Source organism: Adelges cooleyi, unplaced genomic scaffold, assembly GCF_023614345.1.
Source record: "Adelges cooleyi isolate 19-005CV unplaced genomic scaffold, UGA_ACOO_1.1 ACOO_flye_CR_arks_rails_tigmint_CR_PRNA_108, whole genome shotgun sequence".
Taxonomy (NCBI): domain Eukaryota; kingdom Metazoa; phylum Arthropoda; class Insecta; order Hemiptera; family Adelgidae; genus Adelges; species Adelges cooleyi.
In genome coordinates, this window is record NW_026095761.1 from 14,051,393 (window position 1) to 14,065,992 (window position 14,600).

The 14,600-nt window shown below is 34.1% G+C and overlaps 1 protein-coding gene across 1 annotated transcript; it reads right to left on the minus strand.

Moving 5' to 3' along the window:
* Positions 1-10,480: 10,480 nt before the first annotated feature.
* Positions 10,481-11,788, minus strand: LOC126841501 (uncharacterized). Its single transcript, XM_050578041.1, has 2 exons — positions 11,296-11,788; positions 10,481-11,142 (listed from the first exon to the last, which is right to left on the minus strand). The coding sequence occupies exons 1-2, from the start codon at positions 11,786-11,788 to the stop codon at positions 10,481-10,483; spliced, it is 1,155 nt and encodes a 384-aa protein (XP_050433998.1).
* Positions 11,789-14,600: the final 2,812 nt, after the last annotated feature.

Sequence of the window (14,600 nt, forward strand, 5' to 3'; positions counted from 1 at the left end):
CCAACGTTCTCATTGGTTATTAAGATATGTGATAACTGATAAGTGATTGTATTATTTAATTTGTCAGTTTGTTATTATTTGGCATTTTGTTTTACTTTCTTTTAACGTTTCTGCTTATATAAATAAGTTATATATTATAATTGATTAACACATTGTTTAGATAGTCTATACCTTTCTAAAAATTGTTTGTCATCAAAGTCATTAAAATATTTTTTTCTATTTTGAAGGCCTAAAAAAAGAAGTAGGTAGTGGTAACAATTATTTCCATTGTTATACTCAAGACAGGCAAGACATAATAATATTATCTAAATTACAAAATACATTAAATTATGATATTTGAACCTATAATGCAAGTCTGTGCCATTCCTTTTTACCTAATCAACCAACATAAAAAAACTTCTGCTTACCTAATTAAGGATTATCGAAGATGTCTTTTCTATTGTTCTCTAAATACCCAATATAAAGAAGTTCCTCGTCAAATGTGTAAGTTATTATTATATATTACTAGTATAATCAGTCAACAAAAATTATAAAACAATTTCTGAACTATAATAATATAAATATTATACATAAGTACTACGATACATTTTAACATGCCGATTAACTTTTTAACTAGCCGATTTCGGGTGAATTATTTAACAATCGTTTTAACAACGTGTTAAGGCTAACAAATTTCGATGAAACCCAATTTTCACTAACTAGTTGTTAAATGTAATTAACAATAAGTTGAATTCTTAACAAATGTTGGTGAAACCGGCTGATTATATAATATTAAAACGGAATGAGTTGGTTGCATTAAACGTTTTTTAGACATTAGAGAGGGATGAACATGAGAAAGGGGAAAGCTCCGTGTGTATGCTTGGTTGTAAAGTTCATAAATCTAAAGGGAGAAAAAGACGACAACCGGAACGTTTTTCTTATGTACACCAGATAAGAGCCCTTCCCGAGGGATAACTAAGCAATGGCAAAGAGACGGCGGCAAATGGAGAAATCGGTGCACTCGAATATCAACAGGCTTGCTACAATATAATGGTATTGTCGCTGTTATCATTATTTCGGTTTTTTTGTTTTTTTTTCCATTGTCGAACATTGAACAGCTAACAACTGTAATATGCAACTCTCCAGCTACAAAGTGCATCGACCTCTGTGTCCACTGTGTTAGTACAATCTATATTTTCCACTTAGCTTTTCAATCATTACTCTAATGGCGAAACTCCACCAAGTTTAGTTGCTCTATGCAGAATCTAAGAAAAAGTGGCCTTAATAACATCACTTACCATTTCAATAGTAAATTAACCGGTATTTAGCCAGACAAAATGGTATGATACGTTTTTTTTCTTGACTCTAAGATTTAAAAATAATACTTTGAAGCAGAGTGTTTTGTTTCCAAGGCAAGTGTGCGTTCAACTAGTACAACCGCCTCGTTCGCATAATATACCATTTGAATAATTCCTTTTAACAGTTACCATTGGTCGATTCGATTTGTAGGCTTTTGCTCCGGCGCTTTTAGCAAACGAAATAAAGCAAAAAAAAAAAAAAATCTTAGTATGTTCACTGACAAATATTACTCTGCGCCTGAAGACACGGTAAATTCCATAGAAAAATGTGTGTTGGTGAAAAGAAACAGAATTCTAAAACGTTCGACCTTTGTACAATACATTTCATATAGCCTGCGGAAATTGAAATATTGTAGAAAACCTTTAGCCAAAAGGATATATTTTTTTCCCATCGTTCGGTAAAATTTAATTTACAAAATAAATCAAAATAGAACTATATCAAATCCACACCGTTTACATAATATTATACTTGGGTACTAAATACTGTTCAATGTTCTTAAACCAATCGCAAAAGGTCGTTGTAAGTCTTTAATAGAAATTAATTAATTAATATATGCTTCTTTAAGTCGCAGCCGGGAACCGTGTTCTACCCGGTTCAGTTGAGAAATCCCAGAAACCACGCATGCCATTATCATATTTAATAAAGAGAGAACGTAGGACTCGTCGTGGTTGCCATAGTCACTTACTTAAATATTCACGATGAGCACTTAACCAAATGTAAGTAACACTCGCGCTCTTAGTGATTATTGTGTAGTTAAAAATTCCAGCAAGATGGAAAACCAAACCAAATATTATCGGGTTCTACTTTTAGGATTTCTTCGTGCGACGAAGGCCAAGTGTTTATGGAACACTTGTCTTGAAACATGTTTATAAATAGTACTATACAACTACAAGTTGAGAGCTCATGCACATATTTAACGAATATCAATACCGAAGTCGAAATGATAAACAAAAGTAATCGATTATAACGTTATCTTTTGAAAAAAGTTAAGATAATATAGTATCGTTAGACTCATAACAACAGAATATATTATGTTGTGTTCGAATGATGTTGGAAACTAAGTCGAAAACTTACAAGTCTATATAGGATAAGTACCACCAAGTTTAACGCTAGTTGACCAATAATATAGTTTTTATTTCCATGGAATTATCTGTTTCGTTAGACAACACATTGAGAATGTACAAAACACATTTTCCAAGAAACTTTATAACCGTTCTTTGGAGTTTAGAAGATTGTCTAAAACCGTTATCTATTGCAACGCCACGTCATGTCAGTCAGCACTTTGGTAATTGTTTTTACTTTCCAAAAAAGCTTCAAGTCGGTCAGACTTTTTAGATTGGATCAAATCCCCCCTTTAACGTACTTTCGTGGGTTCTGAAAGTCTCGTTCTTTAATGGTTTACGTCGTTGATACGATAGTGACTAGGCCGACGACTTTTGCTTTAAATTTTCAACTAGGAACAGAAGCTAAAATAGCTTCCAAGTATAATGGAAATAGCGTCGAACGAAGGAATGTTAAGCCATAAGTAAGGTTTGCATTGAAAACAAAGAATCGAAACCAATGTTTAAGCCGATAAGACAAAAGTACCAAACGGAATTAAGTAGCACAGTAAGTCGCGATACAGTACACTGGTCCCTTGTTTGTTTTTCGTTTCAGAGATTCCCAATAGGATTTCCCTAGAAAATTGCTATTGCTAGTATATTCAATATTTTATTTCAGACTGATTTTCCGATCCGATCCTATTTGCTTGCGATAAATCCCGTTTTCACTTTTTCCAATTTATCTTATTACATTGAACGCGCAAAATAAAAGATGCAGTAATTTATGGCAGTCGAAAACCGCAGAAGAGAAATTCAGTAAGTACTTCTGGATAAATGAGCAGCGGCTATTCGAAGATAAATTATTGTTTTAAATTCTTCCGGTTTTGCGTTGCCCATACTACTATGTGCACTACATTGTTAGAACAAAGGCCATTAAACTTAATGTATATTAACTTTTATCTCGAATTACTACCGACTTAAACCCTATTGCGAGTAAAACTATATGTATGTACAAATAGCAATTCGCTACCGTCTGACATACCAATAGGCAACTGGCAAATAGCATCAGTGTTTTTTCTTCGACCCGAACACATTAAAAGTCTTATAAATTAAAATATTAAACGTTTCGTCACAAAAATAATACAAGTAGTACGTTTTGGCCGCATGTCCTCCTGTTATCATTCCTGTTATCACTCCCGTTATCTCTCCTCCTCCTGTTATCACTCCTGTTATATCGATAAAATAAGTATACGGTTATTTCAACGGTAAATCCACCTCGACGACGATGATGATTTTATCTTTGGTTTTTGTGTCGTTCAATAACGGTGCAATCAGTTATGGTTGTTTGTACGGGTAGTCACTATAACTTGACATAAGAGGTGCGCACTTTTGTTTGCTCTCGACCAAGTTGGAAATAGTTTTAACGTTTTGTATTCCGTCGTCAAATCCCAGGAGAGACATTATTTTATTCGGCAAGTCCGCAAACATAGCCATCTGTTTCAATTTTGCACGTTTACTTTTGAGATAGGTTAATTTGACTACGGATCAGTGTGACCAAAAAAATGAAAAAATAATCCTTCTACAGGGTGGTTAAAGAAATTTTATCAAGCATCCGTAATGTTATCACCATCAACCTTCGATAATCAACTACTTGTTATCAGTAATTCTTATCAGTTTACGTTATTATTGTAAATAATGTGTACAATATTTTCGGCACTATAATTTGGCCCCACTGCACTAAATGTAAACCGAATTAAAATCGTTATTTGCCATTCTATTGTTTTACTATGGAGCTGTGCTCCATCTTGTTTTATGTGATCTGCGATAGGGCTCTTAAAAAAAAGCACATAATACAAACTTAGTATAGGTATATTTTTACAACAATATAAAATTTGTATTTTAACCACATCTCGTTAAAAAGGACAACTTTTTAAAGTATCCGTCGGTTTTTCAATACATCAAATTTCTCATTACAATAGTGCTTGGAAAATATGATACTTCAGGGTTTTTAATAGGTTTTATTCAACTCTATACTTAAATCTTATTATTCAAGTTTAATAAAATATAGTTAACAGAATTTTAAATAGTGTCAGTTTTTCTGTTGAAGGAATGACATTGGATCACGACGAATAAGTCGTATGATACTTAGTAGCTGGAAGACACATTCAATTAGAAAAACCTATTTACCTATTATAATAATTATATAAAAAGCTCAACTTTTAGCCGATATAAGGGAAAGTGAAGGTTACCTACCCTAGTCTACTCTTTTCTTTCTAGCCTACTCATGTCAGTGCCTTCCTTACTATCGTTTCGCCCATTTTAGATGTCTTAAGATAACAATTGTCTGTGTTCGGCTGAACGACTTAAGGAATTGGACGGAAAACCAATTGTGCGGTTGCAATAACGACGGGGTGGTTGACCGGACAGCAGAGGCTCTATACGTCAAATATGTGTCGTGTATACCTATTACCGCAACCATAGTAAATCCGTCGGAGAACATGAGATCTCTTTGAGACTTTAGACGACAGATAAAGGAGACGAGGACGAGGGAGAGAAGAAACAAAGTAAATTGTTGTTGTTTTGTTTTTTTTCCCTCCAACAAAGATCTGGAAACGGGCGGCGTGATGTATACTTACTTCCGTGCCAACGACGGATCCATTAAGTACATACACACACGAGGAAAAGCGTTATTTTCACACGCCGGCAAACCCGGAAGTACGCGGTCGCGGTCTTGGGGCCCTAAGTATACTTGGCGGTGGCAAAGGCAAAGGCAAATTCAAAGATTGTGCCGAGATTTCTCCGGCATTGTTGTCGGCAACAGTTGGAAGAAAACGTATATATATTTTATTATAAGTGTTTGCTTTTAGAGAGAGACGATAGCTTTACCGGCGCGTCGAAAACATCCAGGATTAGTTTTGGGTATTTGGACGAGCACATATAAGAGCAAAGTATATATATACATATATATATATATATATTATAGTGGTTTTGTGTATACCCCTACGCGTCTTGGTAGTCTCGTCTTCTTGTAGTGTATGTGCACCAACCGAAACCATCACACACACAATATAGGTTGCTAAGAAAATCGAGGTGGATAAGTTTAAGGCCACCGCCGCCATCTGGAATAAGTAAGACTCGTGTGCCGTTCATTTATATTTCCTCGCTTGTTCGTCTCGCACCGTTGCCACAACAAACCAGCACACCAGTTATGCTTAACTTTTACCCTACCCACCCTCTCCTCTTCGTACTTTTGTCAGTGCCGTTTATTGTTTGAGTCGAACGAGAGCCAGTCGTTTTGTCTCCCAAGTCCGAAATTTGCAAATCCTATGACAATATGCGTCTATCCGAATCCACGGTTTGTTCCCCACCCCCACCACCAATCTTTGGTCAGGTTAGTTAGTCCTTCGGTGCTGTGGACAGCAGGTTCTGTTATACCCAAGTAACGATAGTAGTAGCATAGTTGTAAGTGTGTATCGATAAAAGCATTAAACCTAAATTGACAATTGTGTGCTTAAAAAATGCACGTTTAATATTAGGGTGGACACGATTAGGGTTGATCGTCTGTCTATAAAAATAAAAATATAATAAAAATATTTCCATTACCTAATGATTCACTCACACACATAGCAATCTGGTAATTGACTACAGTCAAAGTGTAATTTTCCCATTTATAAATTTGGCTAGAGAATTTTGAGAAAATTGTATAATATAATATATTATACAATCCATTATTTGTAAATTAAGTCTCTTGGCTATTTTTAGTTTTGTTATTTTATTTTAATGCATATGGTAACCGTGTCATGTGTGGTAACCATGGTATGTGTGGTGACCGTGGTATGCGTGTACAACAATGGCGGCATATTCAAACATCTCAAATTAGACATTCCTAAAATGTATCTTTGTCTTTAACATTATCATTACAATTATTACCATTACATTGTCATCATCTTAATCGTTCACGTTATCCTCTTTTCTGTGTATCAATAAGTCAAAAATCACGGTTACAACACATATCACGTTTACTAAGAGTACCATGGCTACCACACATGACACGGTTACCATATGAATCAAAATAAAAAATAACAAATCTAAAAATACCTAGACTTGATTTACAAACATGTTTTTGACCGTAAGTCGGCCATTTTGAATTTTGGACCATATATTTATAATGGAACACCCTGTATACTGTAAAAAATGAGGATTTCACGTCACCCCAGCTCAAGACACGTGGCCAATAATATTTCCTTTGGCGACCACCATGTGGTGTGACCGAATATGTGACACGGTAGACACGGTTTGTGTCTGACGTGTACCTATCTCTTGGGGCTAATGGGATTTTGTCGAGTTTACAAAAACAACAAAAATCAATTGGACGGAATGGCGTAACGACATTTCCACAGGCCCGGGAGTCGTGTAGAAGTTGTAGAACGTTTCTTATTTTTGTGTATTTCTTAGTGTGCTCTTGGGTAGGTATAGTCGTTGAAGTATGGCGATGGGTAACGGTTGATAAGATAGAGGTAGAGAGCAGGGCGAGCACGACCAAACATAACCGAAGAGGTTGAACACTGCGTTTTTACTTGGAGAGCTGTGGAATGGAAGCAAAAATTAATGTATTGGAAACGGATGGAACAATCGGCAGGCGGCGGAAAACTTTTTTTTCTTGAGTTTTCCAGGTTCGGTGCGAGTAAACACCGAAGAAAGTTTCTTGTAAATCTCAACGAATCCTCTACGGTGGCGCCTAAGCCCCCTGGACGCACGTGTGCATACTTAGGACGGTGAAAATATCTCGTTTGTATAAGCAAAACGTTTTTTCTTATTCGTACAAAAGGTAACAGTATTATACCTAATATGTTGTACGCGTTATAACACTATAGAGAACTTCAATAGGAAACATCACAATATGTGAAATGTTTCACAAATTAATCATGTACAGAGTGAGACTGGAATTTCCCATTAAAATAAATACAATTTGGTAGTTTTTCTTTTCGAAACCGTTTACCATTATTTGAAAATATTATAATAACTAATGTTTACCTTTTTTGTGTACTAATTTAAAAGTGTCAACAAATTGTGTTTAATGAAACAAATTCAATTAAATATATATAAATATATTAACAGTTAAGTTTCAAAAATCGATAAATCTCTAGAAAATACTTAATTATATGAAAATTGTACTATTGTTTAAATATTGTAAAATGACATAAACTACAAAAGTGCCTGCGAAAATAAAAACTTCTAAAAAACTAAAATAAGACTTATAGAATTTTAAGAAAACGAGTGGCTGAACCTAAATCACCCTGTATGCATTATTTGTACACCGAATTAATCTATCACAAAGAACAAAAAAACAACTTGTGACTTTTCGGACAAATTGTGCTTCCTCGTTGAAAACATTATCAAAACAATCAGTGGAATCGTTTTATTGAAAAAAGGCACGAGTCTTAAAAATCAATAGTGTTCAAGAGGAGCAAAAAAAAAAACACCTTATAAAAAATGTTTAGGTAAATAATTTCGTTTGTCTTTTAACTATATTTATTCAAATATAGTAACAATGATTGATAAACTAGTCAAATTATTAGTTCCCTTCATGCTTTATAAATATTATACTATACATATCCCTACACGAACATAATAAAACAAAATAGACACAGTAGCAGTACTTGCGCACTTAAATAAAGTATTACTTAGTGGATACTTTTATTGGACATAGTATATTTAACGGCTCAATAAATGTTACTGCTGTGGAAGCAAGTAGGTACTGAGGGTAACTGTTTTATTCCTGACCGCCCATTTTGAATTTTTATAGACAATAAAGCATTGTTACAACCTACATTTTTAATACTAGGCTTATTATTTTATAACAAAAAAAATTGCCCTTAAGTTAACAATTTATTATGGTTGCAGCATGCAAGTCAGTTTACTTTCACAATAATAAAAGTACTAAATAAGTTATATGATATCACTTCTGTAGTTTTATATTTACTAAAACCGAATCATCTACAGTTATTAAATTCCAGGATGCCTCTCGCTGTTCCTTTTTTTTTTTACAAGCTTATAATGTATTAATAGGAAAAACAAGTACGGATTCAATATTGACCCTTAGCGAGCCCTACGGCATTCTCTCATCAAACATTCTTCTGTTTTACTACCGTACAAATTCTCAGCACTTGTTTTCGCTTATATGTGCATAAATTCCTTGGGTTTTTTCTTCGCTGAAATTACCAGCATACTATTCTTGAAACACTATCACAACCTGGTAGTTCTTTAAAGCAGATCATTTTTCGTTTCATCCTTTCATTAAATTATTATTGGCTAATAGTTGAGAAGGAAACCGAATGGTCGATAACCTGTTTTGAATAATTACTTACTTATACTTTATTTACATAGTCGTTGAAGTTTAGAACAGTGGAATGTCATGTATTTTTTTTATCCGCACTAACTAACGAAACAGTTGAAATACAGTTGTGGAATGTAATTAACATCGTTTAATACTATGCTTAGAGCGCTTTTTAAGTAAAATAAATAATAAAACTTAATAACCTACACGTTTCGCTGGTGTGGCTGTTTAAATATGCCAAATAAATACATGCAACGTCTTCGTGTTGTCTTGATTTTCTAATAGAGACGGACTAAGGCGACAAAGGAAAACTATGGTCATGAAAAGCTTAAACATTTCAAGAATAATAATACAACACAGCTGTAAGTCCTCTGTTTGTGTGCGTCGTGGACAAAGTTTTGTGTTGCTGAAAAACTTTTGAAAACAGCGACTAATGCGAGAAAGAACTGAAACTTGCAAATCGTAAGTAAAAGTCGAACAAGTAAAGCGTGTCTTCCGCAACAATGTCAAACTTATCTTTTGTTACAACAGAAATGTCGTACGATAACGACTGAATTATGTTTATATCAATAATAAAATATTATTATTCACAACTAAAAACGCTAAGGAAAAATTTGTACAACTCAATAATTCAAAATTTGTTATAAAATGAATTATACATATTAAAACAGGCAAAGTCTCGCGTCCTAGACCTCTGAAGATGAAGCGTGTCACTCTAAGAAAGTGCTCAAGACATAACAGCGACTTACTTTACCTAATTAAAAATGCCCACTCGATAATACTACTATTATTAATATTATATATAAAGTTTAAAAAATGCGAGTATAATTTATTCTCACAATATTTTATTACACATAATTTGCCAATTTTACAACTTAAATATTTTTATTTAAAACAAAAATAATATCGTAATATTATCACAATTTTTCGTCACTAGTATATTAAATATGTTTTTATAATTAAGACAACATACAATTACATGAAACATGTAACAATTTGAATTGAAAAATTCGAAGAAAAAATGGAATACATAAATGGAAAATATAATATAAATAAGGTTTTTAAAACACTAAATGTACAGTGTATGATCTTGGCATCACAGTTGCGACTGATCTCTCGTACAGCCAGCACTTGGCTGAAATCAAAAGATAAAACCTGGATCTCTTTACCAGGCTCAGAGCGACATACGGTGACAAATTGGGCACAAGGTGACAGAAGCAATATAGCGCTCTTCTGTAACTGTGTCTTCCTGCCCAGAATCCTATACGGGGTACCATTCTAGTAACTCGCTGCCGAGTCCAGACGTGATAGTAAAAATACTCTGCCAACTGCAGAGGAGATCTCTGACGGCCTAACGGGTGCCTCGCTCCAGATCATTGCCGCTTGATATAATGACAAGATGCCGAGCCGAAATTGAGGTATTACGAAGACATGATCCTCCTGACAAAGACAGGCTCTACGGGAACAACGGCTCGCTCTCAGTGACAGTTGGCAAGCGAGATGGGACATCTGTGCAACTGGTGGACATACAGACTTTTCCCAAACGTTGCCCGAAGATTATCTATTCCTCTCTATCTGAGGCATCATGTCGTGTAATTCCTCACTGATCATGGGGACTTCAAGGCCAAGCTCCGTTCACTGGGTCTTACAGACGATCCGGAAATCGAAGAACCAACTTCTTGCTATCCGGGGGAGGTACACGACCAGGAATCGGCTCGTCACCTACCTGGTGTTCAGTACCTCCACCCGTTTAGCTACTCAAGATCTATTGAAGTTTTCCTGCCTCGATTTCATTTTTTATCCGAATTCTTATTGTTTGAGCCATGTGTTGATAGTAGCTCAGAGTATGGCCGGCGGCGAGTCGCCTCGCGCTCTCACAAACGAAGACCCCGCAGTCGTACTTATTGAGCTGTTGCGGACTTACTCCAAGCTGAATGGTCCATGGTTCTACTAAAGGGGTGCCCCTTTTATCCAAGGACTCGTTTTGTAAATAATACATCATTACAGCCAGACACTTTTTGTCGTTCTTATTGAAGCTATCATACAATTTCAGGATTTTCTCTTTTGGCTTTACTTCTACTAATCTCCAGTGCTTATTCTCGTTGACTGGTATGAGGATCAAATCTTTACTGAACACGTCAACTTTTTTTGTCCACCTTCGCACTTTCTCATATCCCCCACATGATAATGCGGGGTAAAAGAAAGTGTCGAAGGTGGCAACGTTGACGTGTTCATTTCGAATAAGCTTGAAATAATTATTAATGGTTTGATCCCCATACCAGTCCTCGTCTATTTTCACTGGGTGAGCTGTTAAGAGCTTAAATTTCTTGCATGGTGGTAAATTATTCGGAGAAGATGATGTCCTCTTAGTTCCGGTGTTGATAGGAAGCGATATTTCTCTTGAATACAATGGAGCTTGTGGAGTTTCTAAATGAAAAATAAGAATTTAGACGCAACTCTTAATAATTATAAATCATTGTTAAGCATTGTCTTGCTTAACACTTAAGGACATACAATACATTTATATTATTTAAGCAACTAACTGTCCAATTCTATTTGTAATAAAATTTCGAAAATTACTTGAGTCCAAAGTGGTTTTTTGGGCAAGTCCACTCAACTTTGAACCGAGAGCACTTGAAGTAGATGGTACACTACTACTGGTAGTCTCTTCCACTGGTGTGACGGTCGACTTAACAATCTTAGAAAGGCCATCGCCCGTGCGTTTTATTACCATCAGTAAAGTTCTCGTGCTGCGGTTGTCACTCGACTTTGAACCGAGAGCACTTGAAGTAGATGGTACACTACTACTGGTAGTCTCTTCCACTGGTGTGACGGTCGACTTAACAATCTTAGAAAGGCCATCGCCCATGCGTTTTATTACCATCAGTAAAGTTCTCGTGCTGCGGTTGTCACTCAACTTTGAACCGAGAGCACTTGAGATAGATGGTTGACTACCTCTAGTAGTCTCTTCCACTGGTGTGATGGTCGACTTCACAATCTTATAAAAGCCATCGCCCATGCGTCTTATTACCATCAGTAAAGTTCTCGTGCTGCGGTTGTCACTCAAAGACATTGTTCTTTTCAGATGATTACAGCAATGTCAGCGAAAGTTTAGAATTATAAAGTAATTCCACAAACAATAAGTAAAATATTTAGAGATATAAGAAGATATAACAAGATACAAGAAAAATATATAACATAAATACTTTTTTATGAAAATCATAAACGATAGTTGTTTAGAAAACATAAACACGTGTATCGATAACTATACAAATATATATTGTAAATGGTTACTTATTTTTGGCCAGTAAAACTGTCAACTACATTTAATAGTATTCTATTATTTATTTAAAATAGTTTACGCCCAAAATGGTGGCAATAGATTACAGAGTAAATAATCTTTAAAAAAATAATTTCAATACAACCAAAAAAGAAAAACGTTGTATAAATCGTCAAACAACATTATTTAGAACGCTTTTTAATCTGGCTAAAAAAATCCAAATGATTATCATTTATTGCTTTATTTAAAGCCATTAGCACTCGGTTAATAATAACTATACATCTGTTTGTAAGAGGATAATATAATATAAAATAGGTTACATTAAAAGAAACAATATGTTTGATATTTCAGCACATATTGATTAGACCATAAATGCAACAGACATCTGCAGACAACAACACACCCAAGGTGCTAGCTAAGCTAACTTGTTTAAAATATTAGATGCAATAACATTTAGATCTGTGCTAACTTTGTTTTAGTAGTTATCTATGCAGTCATTCTTATAAAACATCGTTGAAGGCTACCGGTTTTGTCCGAGATAACCCTGTGTTGATAAATAAACACCAAATACTTATATTGGATTGCATACATTAGGAAACCCCGTTTTCGAATTCTAATGTAAACATGTAGAAATTATTGTGTACTCTTATTGTAAAAACAACACCAACAGGTGAGATGTGATAAAAAATACATCAAACGGACCAGACGGAGGTGATGAAAAGCGAGAAATTAATTAAACGCTCGTTAGTACCAACTCTCGGGTATTAAATGAAAAACAGAGGAAAAAAATAAGTTTCACGAAACATTGTTTATTCACTGACAATATAACATTTTCAGAGGGCGCACTTTCTAGCGAAACTAAAGTAATTAATAGTCCAGTCGTTAAATGTATATATAGGACTTAACGAGCAAACTTTGTAATGAGTTTTTGCAGTCTTTTTTTTTCTATTTGGTAAAAAAAAATCTGCACAAACCGACTTTGACGATTTTTATTCTAAAATAACTACACGGGTCATTATGTGACGGTCATTGAAAATAATAATAATAATATTTGTGTAGGACGACGTCAAGTCTAAATAAAAAAAAATACACCACAACAGTGTTATGAAATGGAGATAGAAAAGTATATATAATTATTGTAAGTACATTTGGACTACACGACCACTTATATGAGTTGACTTACTTTGAAAACTCTCAACTAGATTGGTATTTGGTTATGATGCACAGCCATTATACAAAATTGAGGTACAAACATTGAAATCAGCCCAATTCGACTAAAGAAAGAATGATTTTACTAAAAAAAATAAAAAGCCCTACTAAGTGTTGTTTTATAAACCAAAGTTTGATTAAAAAAATTTTTCTACAAAGTAAAATAATATTCTCAAAGTTAATATTGTTTTCAATGTGACACTTTTTTTTCAGCATGTAATACATAACATTAAGCATGACATCAAATAATAATGTTATATTTCATACACAAGACAAGTGTTTGACAATGGTTAAAGTTTTGATTCTAATCAAAGAGCCAATTTTATTTATTTACTTGAATTTAACCGGCTTGACAACCCGATTACATGTTTATTATTAGATTTACAGTGTAAAGTAGTATTTATAGCGTAGGTATATTGTTTATAAAGTAGATAACAAATGAATTATAAAATAACTTATACTTACAATTTATAAGGGTAATAAACAATAATACGATGATCTTGATGAAAAAAATAGGAATAATACTTTTAACTACTTAGTTACAACTTTTAAAAAATTCTTAGGCAAAATTACAATAGTTTTAATTAAAAAAGAAAATGTACCTAGAAAAATATTGTTTTGGTGTCTCCTGAAAGAAACTCAAAATTTGAAACTTGACCCTTGTTTTAATATAAGCGTTTCAATTATAATTGTAATAATTTAACTGGTGTTTTTTTCACTTTTGCTAGTTTAACGAATGACAAGCAAATAAATAAGATAACAGCCGTGTATTTTATTTAATATTGTCTCATTCGACACTCGATTGTGAGATTTCTTTTTCTTTCCTTTTTTTTTTTTTTACTCCAAAGTTCTGTAGAAATAATTCAATTACAAGTACAAAGGCGATGCAAGCAGAGGACACACGTCTAAACGCATTAGGTTATTGTTAGAAACGTCTGTCTGCTTCAATTTTAACTTCTTGGGGTTTTTTTTTTATACAATATATATATATCTTATTGTTTTTTTATTTTTCACGAGTCTTCCTATGGCTTTTTTTTTATTCCCTCTATCCGCGAGGGTATTAACACGCGCTCGCACAAGTATTGGAAAACAATCATTTTATTCCATTTATTATATTATATTGTCAAAATAAATAATACAGTACAGAGTGGAGTGTTGCAAACAAACGATATATTGTTTCACTATGCGCTTCGACGGTCGCCAGAAGTTGACAGGTGTACTCTTGAAGCGAAAAATAAGTAAAAGTCACGTCGACCCAAAGCAGCGGTTTGGCGTTTTTCAGTTTCCAAAATATAATCATCGAGCAAAAAGAAAAATCGAAAATGCACACTTGGTACAGGTAAAAGGCAAAGAGCGCACAACAGGCTGAAAACACTTTTTTCTGCTTAAATTATAT

Bases quoted from the DNA above. Each gene is read 5' to 3' on its own strand.
- LOC126841501 (XM_050578041.1), bottom strand. From the start codon at position 11,788: ATGTCTTTGAGTGACAACCGCAGCACGAGAACTTTACTGATGGTAATA. The intron at 11,143-11,295 runs GTAATTTTCGAA...TTTTTCATTTAG, and splicing joins AAAAACCACTTTGGACTCAA to AAACTCCACAAGCTCCATTG.